At 38.2% G+C, this 10,995-nt stretch overlaps 1 protein-coding gene across 5 annotated transcripts; it reads left to right on the plus strand.

Moving 5' to 3' along the window:
* Positions 1-422: 422 nt before the first annotated feature.
* Positions 423-8,976, plus strand: LOC142529631 (uncharacterized). Of its 5 annotated transcripts, none has more exons than XM_075635206.1 (6): positions 458-630; positions 732-1,188; positions 1,984-2,071; positions 2,989-3,360; positions 3,546-7,973; positions 8,629-8,976. In XM_075635206.1, exons 3-5 carry the CDS (start codon positions 2,063-2,065, stop codon positions 7,938-7,940), a joined length of 4,776 nt encoding a protein of 1,591 aa, XP_075491321.1. In that variant the 5' UTR covers positions 458-630; positions 732-1,188; positions 1,984-2,062; the 3' UTR covers positions 7,941-7,973; positions 8,629-8,976. The 5 variants fall into 5 exon arrangements, with proteins under 5 accessions (XP_075491319.1, XP_075491321.1, XP_075491320.1 ...); XM_075635205.1 differs by having other exon boundaries at positions 1,987-2,071; XM_075635204.1 differs by lacking the exon at positions 1,984-2,071 and having other exon boundaries at positions 423-545.
* Positions 8,977-10,995: the final 2,019 nt, after the last annotated feature.

Consider the following 10,995-nt stretch of genomic DNA (forward strand, 5'->3'; position numbering starts at 1 on the left):
CACGAACGGAACTTCAAATGACACATCATGGAAATACAAGAGCTATAAACTAGTGAATGTTTGCAAGAGTCGATATAAACCCTAAATAAACAAGTTAAAAGTATTCTGGTCAAATATCGATGATGATCGTTGAATTATTTCGACGTTAAAAAGCCCGAGATAGATTATAAACTATAAATATTTCAAGATGCTTAGAAAGTGGGACATAATTAGTTTAAAAAAATTGATAATTAATAATCACATAATAATTATGAAATAATTGAATGTTGTACTTCGATATTAGGTTCGAAGCTCATTTCTTCGAGCTAGAGCATATGGGCAATGGGTGAAAAGTTAGACGACGTGGAGTCGATACACGCATTTTAGTGCCTCTCCAGGTAAAATTATCATCGTCTGCCCGATGACTGCCCGCCCTCTACATTTTTACTTAAATTAAATAATTAATTTCTCTCCCTATACGTACAATCATTTTGTCTCTATATCTCACCGTTTACTCTCTCTGGAACCTCTCGCTGTTTCTCCTCCTGAAGCGGAAAATTTTGCAGGTCTTTCTCTGTCTCCTTGTTCCTCTTTCTAAGGCGCGTAGCCGCACGCGTGGATGTGCGTGCGCAATTTTACGTTTTTATTCTGGTAATCGTACCTGAGGGTTAATCGGTTGTGATGTTGGTAATTTTTTTTTATTAGTTTGCTTGTTATATTCGATCTGAAGCTTTTGAACTTGAATTTGATAGGTACTGAATAGGCGAATCGAAGCTGTGAATGAGATAAAGGAGGATAAATTGGGGTTTCAATATAATTGAGGTGATCTAGGGTTTTCTCTGAATTGGGGAATCGGGGTTATTTGTGGGTTTTCTGGTTCTTTTAATTTGGTGATTGGGGGAACGATATTAAGTTGTTGAATCCGGGTTAGGGTTTGGGATAAAGTGGTGATTTTGAGGGGGTCATTGGAAATATTTGATGGTTGAAGTCGTGGCGTCGGGCGGAACAGAAACTGTGCAAAATGAAACAAAAGAAAATGTAGATATGCACGGACGGTTCGTGGGACGGATAGAATTGTAGGAGTTCAAGGAGTGTGGTTAGCACATGCGGTCGGTCCTGCCCGCGGCGACTGAAGCTGTTGGGGGTTATCATCTTTCGTCTCTTGCTTCTTCTGTCACTGCCAGCACAACTGTTGATTCTTTCTGCAAGGTATTACCTTTGGGTTTCAATTTTTAGCCTTTCTGCAGATTCTGCCATTCTATTGCCTTTGGATGTTGTTGAATTTTTCCTTTGCTCTGTGACATCATTGAATGTCGTTAGTGTGCTTTCCATGTATCAGGATTTGGTTGTGATGAGTGAATTGAAACATGTAACCTGATTGTTTGATGGCATCTATAGTCTATTTGTTTGTGAATTCTCAGCTTGGAGTTTCTTGATTTGGTGTTCGAGTAAAAAAGTGGTTGCTGGAGGGTTCTCTTATTCGGTTCATACTTCAAACGATAATGTTCCACCATAAGTTATTTTCCTCTTCGTAGAAAATAGTACAGTGTGTTTTTATACCAAAGCCAACTTGGAATTAGAATGCCATTTATTTTAATATTTTATTAGTAGTAACGTGAGGGATGATATGCAAATCTGTCCGAATTCGGTTGACTCCTCTCTACTTGTGCCTCCAACACCTCATTATTTTCATGCTATGATCATTGTCCCAACATATCTTATTATATATACTCCTTTCCGAGCTATGGTATCCCAAAGCCCGGGTTAGAAATTTATGACTTAGATTAGTATGAGGCAGGAGAAGGGTGTATTACTGCACATGGTCTTGTTCAAGCTCTGAGGAATGTGATCTTGTCCAGTTGGTTAACCTACTGACATTCACTAAGATGATTAACATAGTCTGAATTTATTGCTTACGCTAATAAATTTCACAGTAATGCTGTGCATCTGGGCAAAACTGCTTTGATGCTAACAGACCTTTTCTTTTCCTCTTTTTTGCATCAGCAGATGAGGTGATAGTATACACCCGTTCGAAACATCATCCTTATCAACCTGTCTTTGACACTGTGTTTAATATATATGAATGGTTGAGGTAATGATAGAAATTTGTTCAGAACTATCATATGATTTCCATGCCTTTGACTCTATTCTTTCTTTTACTGTAATCATATGGTGTTTGTAACTCGTGGACATAAAATGCTTTGGTCAACCTGTCCTTTACAGTACTTTCAGGACACTGTGAATCAGTGGGAGTGGGGAGGGAGAGGGGTATCTAGAAGATTTGATCATGCTGTGAAAGATCATATCTACTTTGTTCCGAAATGATTGTCAATCTATGTTGGACAGTTTGTATTAGTGTTGAAATGCATGAATTAATGATGCACAATTATCTAGGATGATCTTTTGTGGTATAACTTTTGCATTTTTTTTTAGAAACATGGTGATGATACTTTAGGTCTGTTTTGAGATCTCTGCTGATTATTTTCATTAAGGCGATATTGTGAATACATATTTTGTGAGTTACGAATACTGGGATAATTATTTGCATCCATCCAAAATTACTATTCATGGGTCATCGTGGTAGGGGTGTGGAGTGGATGTCCAAAAATATGGAAGCACATACTTGAATGATGCCAAATATTTGTACCATACACTCATCATATTTCTGATCTACCCAAAGAAACCTTCTCTCTATATTTCTGCCCATATTGTCTCATTCTTCATAGATTCTTGGTGGCATAGAAAAATATACTTTGAATATTAAAACAAATGTTTCTCTTTACGATTTTAGATACATCAATAAATATTAATACATTTGTAGGTTGTAAAGAATTTGAGTTCACTACCTATTGTGGTAATTTTGGGCACTAGCTTGGAAGTATGGCCACTTATTTTGTCTTTCCTTCTGTTTCATATTTTCTATGCCATTTGGTCTATGAAATGTGATATGACTTTGCCATGTTGTGCTATATATCCTACTAGTGAGCAAGTTCTTCTCTCTTTTTTCAGGACAATCGCAGAATAAGCGTTGGCGATTGTGCTCTTTTCAAACCTTCTCAGGATTCTCCTCCTTTCATTGGTTTAATCCGTTGCTTGACATTGAGCGAAGAGAATAATTTGCATCTAGGAGTGAATTGGCTTTATCGACCAGCGGAATTAAAGCTTGGAAAGGGCTCACTTTTGGACGCTGCTCCTAATGAGATTTTCTATTCCTTTCACAAAGACGAAATTCCAGCTGCTTCACTTCTCCATCCTTGTAAAGTTGCATTTCTACCTAGAGGCATAGAACTGCCCACAGGGACTTCATCTTTTGTTTGTCGACGTGTCTATGACATTGCAAACAAGTGTTTATGGTGGCTAACGGATCAAGATTACATTAATGTGAGCTGCTGCTGTTGATAAATTTTTCTTTAAATTATAATTTCTATACCCGTACCTGCTCAGCAGACGCACACACACGCACACAGTTGCTTTGATATGGGTTGGGGGTTGTCAGAGGATAGATTACTTTATGTTTGAATCTGTGTTTTTTGATACCGATACTTAGATGCACAATGGTTTTGCAGGAGCGACAGGAAGAAATAGACCAGCTTTTATACAAAACAAGGACAGAAATGCATGGTACATTGCAGCCTGGTGATCGTTCTCCAAAGCAAATTAATAGTCCATCTTCAACTGCACAAATAAAACCTGGTTGTGATAGTGGTCAAAATAGTGGGGCATCCATTCCTTCTCAAGTCAAGGGAAAGAAGAGGGAAAGAGGAGATCATCTTACTGATCCTGTTAAAAGAGAACGTTCATTAAGACTTGATGATAGTGAATCTGTTCAATGCAAATATGGAACTAATTTGAAGTCTGAGATTGCACGAATAACTGAAAAAGGAGGAGTCACAAATTTGGATGGGGTTGAGAAACTTATTCAGCTAATGCAATCGAGCAGAACTGATAGAAACAAGGATTTGCTTGGCCGTTCCATGCTTGCAGGTGTGGTAGCTGCTACCGATAAGGCTGATTGCCTTGATGGGTTTGTTCAGCTGAGGGGTTTACCTGTTTTGGACGAATGGCTACAGGATATTCATAAAGGGAAGATTGGTGATGGTTATAATTTAAAGGATGGTGATAAATTTGTTGAGGAATTCCTTTTAGTTTTACTCCGTGCCCTTGATAAACTTCCAGTTAATCTCCATGCCCTTCAAATGTGCAACATTGGTAAATCTGTGAATCATTTACGATCGCATAAAAACTTAGAAATCCAGAGAAAAGCACGAAGTTTAGTTGACACATGGAAGAAACGCGTTGAAGCCGAAATGAACAGTATTGACACAAAATCTGGTTCAGCACAAACTATATCTGTGTGGCCTTCCAAATCACGCCTTCCAGAAGCGTCACAAAGTGAGAGTAGAACCCCAAGTGGGTCTGATGTTGCCATGAAAAGCTCAGTTACTCAGAGTTCTATATCAAAAACTACTTCAGCAAGGTCTTCACATGGGGAGAGTAATGTAAAGTCTGCAACCTCTTCACCGGAGCCACTAAAATCATCTTCATCGCCTGCATCTGGCAAGGAGAGCCAGCCCAGAGTTTCAGTTGGAGGCACTCCTGATGTCCCTGTAATTAGGGAGGACAGGAGCAGTAGTTCAAATCAGTCTAATAATTGCAGTCAGTCTTTCTCAGGGAAGGAGGATGGAAAGAGTTCCTCCGCAGGTTTAACAACTGTTAGTAAGATATCAGGTGGCACTGCTCGCAACCGAAAAATCAGTGGTTTTTCTGTGGCCTCGGTGTCTGGAAGCCAGAAAGAAATTAGCTTCAGCAGAGTTTCTTCTGCACACAAAAGTCTGGTTTCAGAGAAGTCTCAGTCTGCTTCAACATGTGAAAGGGTTCTTGAGAGTCCCGTTGCTGAGGGGAGCATTCATAAGCTAATTGTTAAGATACCAAACCGGGTACGAAGTCCCCCACATGGTGTCAATGGAGAATCTCTAGAAGATCCTACCTTTTTGGGCAGTCGAGCTTCTTCCACAGTGCTTTTGGACAAACATGAGCAGTTTGACCGAACTTCAAAGGACAAGAATGATGCATATAGATCTAATGTTGCTTCAGATATGAATCAGGAGTCGTGGCAGCATAGCGAATTTAAAAGTTTAGTAACTGGGTCAGGAGAAGTTGCCGGCTCACCTTCTGCTCTTCCTGATGAAGAGCAAAGTATGTCAACTAAGGACTCCGCGACAAATCATTTGAAGTCTTCAAAGTTACATGAATCTTCTTTCAGCCCCATGAATGCTTTAATTGAGAGTTGTGTTAAATATTCTGCAGGAAATTCATCCTTATCACATGAGGATGAGGTTGGGATGAACTTACTTGCTAGCGTTGCTACCAGGGAAATGTCCATATCTGATTTGGTTTCTCCGACTGATTCTACAGAAATGAGTACCCCGGCTGTCGAGGAAAATGGTGTTGTGGATGAAGCAAAGTCTAAGTCTTCCCTTGAAAAGCACGGGTCAGCAATTCAAAGTGAGTTCTGCACTGATGCTGAGTGTGATGATAAGAATCAGGCTGCTTTAGACAGTAATTCATTGTCTCACGACAGTTTGCATCTGCTTAAAATATTATCCATCAAGTTCCCTGGTGACATACAATGTCCTTCATCCCGGTCTTCTGAAGATATACTAGCTGGAGAAGGCAATAACCACTTGGACTCTTCTCGGACGGATTTCAGAAAAAGTGCAGACACAGAGTGGGAGACGTGTGATAATTCTAATGAAAAGACTGCTGCTACTTCTTTGACACCACCACTCTCTATAGACAAGTTCAGAGATGATCAATGTAATGGAGAAATTCATGAGGAGAAGGTCAATTTTAGCAATGCTGGAACTAATAGTATTTTGAACTGTAAAAGTGAGGAAAATATTGCCATGGAGACTGGGGAAAAGGCTGGTATTGGTGTCGAAGAGGGCAAACTAACACTTGATATTACTGAGTTCAAGCGGTTGTGTGAAGGTAAAGGTAAAAAGGATTTAAATGATGGATTGAATGCATTAACTAATGCACAGCAGAAAGTGAGTACACATATTAAGCATGAATTTTCAGAAAGAGATGATGATTCCAAGTTAACCCAAAGTGCAAATGGACAGAACTTGGTGTTAGAAGGTGGCGATGAAGTCAAATCAGGTAAACCTGATAGAGATGATGCTAAGAGTTGCACGAATGAGCTTAAAACACCAAACTTTGATGCGGAAGTCAGCAAGAATGCTGATATAGAAAATCATAGCATCTCTGGGTTTTGTTCCACATCAAACGATATAAAGAGTGACAAAGATGTCAATGTGGACAAGTCAAAGATCACCGAGCATATGTCACTTTCTGAAAATGGATGTAGTAGTTCTGCGAACTATGAAGCACAACAAAAGGCCGAGTTAAAGGGATCTAAGTCTTCCAGCATGCAGTTAGATGCAGCAGAGAAGTGTACTTCCAATGCTGTTGAGGCTTCCACTTCTGCTGTAAGAGAAGCAGATCCTAATGTCAAAGTAAAGTTCGACTTAAATGAAGGTTTTAGTTCCGATGATGGGAAATACGGGGAGTCTGTTAATTTTGTATCCTCGGTTTCAGCAGCTGTTCAGACGATGAAATCAATACCATTTTCTGCAAGTTTTGTTCCAAGTGGCCATCCTGCTTCCATCACTGTGGCCGCGGCCGCTAAGGGTCCCTTTGTTCATCCGGAGGACTTAATGAAGATCAAGGGAGAACTTGGATGGAAGGGATCTGCTGCAACTAGTGCATTTCGGCCTGCTGAACCCAGAAAATCTTTTGAGACGCAAGTTGGTTCGACAAATGGACCTTACACTGATATTTCTACCAATAAACATGGTCGAATTCTCTTGGATTTTGATCTGAATGTGCCTGATGAGAGGGTTCTTGAGGAACTGGCTTTTCGAGATTGTGCTTTGGCTGTTAATTTAACAACCAATCTTACAAGCAAGCATGGTACCTTGCTGAATGAAGGCCCAGGTTCTTTGCTTTTACGTGGTTCTGGAGGTTTAGATCTTGACTTGAATAGGGCTGATGAGGCTAATGATAATGCGCACTGCTCTATCAGCAGCTATCATAGAGGGGAGAATTCCATTCCTCATATTAAACCATTTGTTATTTTACCTACAGGTGATATTCAGAGAGATTTTGATCTCAACGATGGGCCTGTGGTTGATAATACTAGCGCCGATCAGTTTTCAAGCAGTAAGAAAGTCAAGGGTGGCTTACCATCTCAGTTGCCTTCTGCAGGACTTAGAATAAACAGTCCCGGGCTGGGGAGTTTCTCTTCTTGGTTCCCTCCTGGGAATACATACTCAACAGTAGCCATACCATCAGCATTACCCGATCGAGTTGACCAGCCTTTTCCAGTTTTTCCACCTGGTGCATCCCAAAGAACTTTTGGCCCTATTGGTCTTGCCCCTTTTACTCCTGAGCTCTACCGAGGATCAGTATTATCATCATCTCCTGCAGTGCCTTTCTCATCTAGCCATTTCCAATTTCCAGTCTTTCCTTTTGGGACTACCTTTCCGCTTCCATCAGCCAATTTTTCTGTTGGTGCAAACTCTTCTGCAGATTCCTCATCTGGTGCAAGGTTGTTTGCACCTCCTGTAAACCCGCAGTTTCTGGGACCAGTTGGTTCAATGACATCGCAATTTCAGAGACCATATTTGGTCAACCTTCCAGATAATGGAAGTAACGGTGTGTTGGAGAATGACAGAAAGTGGGGCAGACCAGGTTTGGATCTCAATGCCGGCCCAGGAATCGTGGAAAGTGAAGTTAGGGAGGAGTCATCAGCACAACATTCTGTTGCCATTTCACAAGCTGTGGCAGACGAGCAAGCCCGGATGCTTTCAGTGTCAAGTGGAATTTTGAAAAGGAAGGATCCCGAGGGAGGTTGGGACAATGAGAGTGTCAGATACAAGCAATTTTCATGGCAGTAGGAAATTTGGTGCATACCAGTGTCTATAACTCTTGTAAGTAAAATAGCCGTCGTTGGGAGAAACTCCTAATTTTGTATGGTGTTAGTCTATATCTATATGTTTTAGTAACAGATCATCCTTTTTTTACAAAAAAGAAGCTCTTCTGCATTTTCTCATCTGCATACTGTGCATGTTCTCCCTTCGCATAATTATCATCCACACTTACAGATGCTGTCATACTTTTCTAGTTTCTCCATACAAGTTTGTCATAATACATTGAGATTGGGGTTTCTAGGCAAGTTTTTATTTAGCATGGAAAATAAGAGCCGTGAATTTGGAAACAGAAAATTTTCATTCTACCAATAATCAGTCTCAAGATTTGTTGACGTGGATGACTCATGTTGTGACTTCCTTTTGTTTCCCACGGAATGACAGAAATTTTTAAGTCATAAAATATTTTGGAAGAGTATGTAAGGCCGAATTTGAGCGTAGTTCCGGATATCCTTTTGGGTAAATGTTTCTCTTAATGAGTATATATAAAGCTGCAAGGGATCATTATTTTTGTGTACAGATACCAGAGCTTTGGTTTTCAAGTAATGCTTGTAAAATTCATTACATATTTATAATTGTATGCAATTGCATTTTGTTTATGAAGGAGCAGGTGGTGTCTTTTCTTTGCTAACAAAACTTGTTATTTTACTCTCTCTAGTGTTTGAAGCCCATTTATGAACCACCATGCTGCCGGTTGGCTCTTTGGAAACTATGCGCAGTTTGGTTTGTGCGGAAGGTCGACGAGCTTCCCCTTTCTGACTAGTGAATCTGAGGCAACTAGTTCTTAAAAATTGACACCCAAGTGAAAACCTTCAACAATCGAGCTCTTCCTTTTTAACCTTTCACATCTGAATCTTTCCCAATACATATTTATGAGCAGGTTTTAACCTTGTTTTGTAGTGGTATTACAACATGGTTGTTAATCTTGCCTCAGTACTTGCTGCATAACATGTCATATACAGTACGTGTTATTTGAAATTTCATTTCGAGGATCTTATGATGTATATATTTTCAGTTTTTATAAGATGGACATATAAATGGTGACGAGTCATACAAATATCTTTCATGGATCCTGTGGGATTTGCCATTGGTTTTGCTTGGTTCCATGTTGCATGTTGATGTGATGAATGTGAAAAATGTACATCAGTGCATATACATTATACATATGTTAATAATGTAACTCAAATTTCTGTTTCGTAAGGTTAAGGTTTTGGAGAATGGGTTTGGAAAATATTGGCCGAATATAATATTTGTTTAGTTTTGTAAGGAGAAATGATGATATCATCTGACTTGTGAGATAAGATGAATGATATATAATTATTCATGTATAAGATGATAAATGATGTATAATTTATGAATAATAATCAACATATAACTAATTTAATGATGTATTACTCAAATTCTACAAGTCAAACATTGGATGACACAAAAATATGTAATAATCTAGTACTTCATCGATCGTGTCAAATGGTTAGAAGTTCAAAATCTAAATTTCATAGTAATTTTGTGATCGACAGGAATAAATAATATTATTAAACATATGGTTGATTTATTTTGTGTTTGGAGAAGGAATGGACGAAGGGTTGCAAATTATCGTCTTCGTCTTGTGACCAAAGTGGTATACGACCAGAGTTTCTGAAATTTCATCCGAACTTAGAAATCGAAATATAAAATTTCAAGAGTTTGAAAGCATTGATATTTGATTTAAAGTTCAAGTTCGAAAACATTTTTCGAGACTCAACAAGAGAAACTAACCACTAATAATATTTTATATGTTTGAAACTTGAAACTCAAAAAATTTATATTAATAATACAATGCATCAAACCAGTAGTAATGTGATTTGAATATATCTTATTTTAAGTGAAATTGATATTACATTATTGAAGTATTTAAAATGAAAAATTCATTTTTCTTAGATTCATACTTAACAAGACAAGAAATTATATATTTTTCTACATAGTTTAAATTTAATAAATTACATCGACTGATTATGAAACGTCTAATCATTTTAAAATGCTATGAATTTTTTTTAAGCTAATACATGAAAATCCCATTTAAATGCATGCATGCAGGACTACTGGAAAATACCTATTTGAAAATAACTGTAATCAAATGACAATCAAAATACTGTAATTTAAAATTTGCCAACTCGGTCATAAAAAACGTACGTAAAAATAAACATGTAAAAACCATGGTAATCATCAACAGTGGCCAAATAAGCGTAATAATATGAATGAGAATATGTTCATGTCCACTCCTATCCCATAAACATGATGTGCGGAAAAACACGGTCCTTGGGTTCGTGTACGCACATTCAACTTTGTCTACTCAGAATTCGGTACCTCCAGCCTTTTCATCGACATGCTCACCTCCATCATTCATACCTAGTAGTCTAAAGACTCAACACACCTATAATATTAATAGCAAGTACATATACATAACATGCAACAGTGAAAAGTACTATAATAAAAATACATTTCATTAACTTGCAAGATCGTATGCATAATCATGGTCTATTAAAACATAAACATTTCATAATATATCAACATATACGTGTTCGTTTTCTTAGTTTGAATTTCGTTCGTCATCTGTGACTTTCGTATCATCGTATTAGGCGATGGATCCATCTACGTATAACCGCAGTACCCTGCGACGGGGACATCAGCGACAGTATTACCCATCCACTGAGTCTTGGCCTTACATATCATCTTATTAACATGTCATCGTATTAGTCACAACCAGCTCCCTTCTTTCAAAAAGATGTCATCATATTCATCACTTAAAAAAACATGCATATTCATAAATTTTCTTTGAAACCAAACATGCAACATATTTTTCATATTTACATAAAAATCATATAGGTGATAACATAAACATTTAAATCATGACATATCGTGTTTAGGACGCTGCCAGGACCGCTAACTCTACCCGAAAATTACCAATCTTTAACCATATTTTCAAGATTTCAATTCAAGTTTCGTATCAGCTAATCTAACCATCAGTAAGCTTGGTCATAACGACGTA

The sequence above is a fragment of the Primulina tabacum genome, chromosome 16 (genome assembly GCF_025594145.1).
Source record: "Primulina tabacum isolate GXHZ01 chromosome 16, ASM2559414v2, whole genome shotgun sequence".
In the NCBI taxonomy this organism is placed as follows: domain Eukaryota; kingdom Viridiplantae; phylum Streptophyta; class Magnoliopsida; order Lamiales; family Gesneriaceae; genus Primulina; species Primulina tabacum.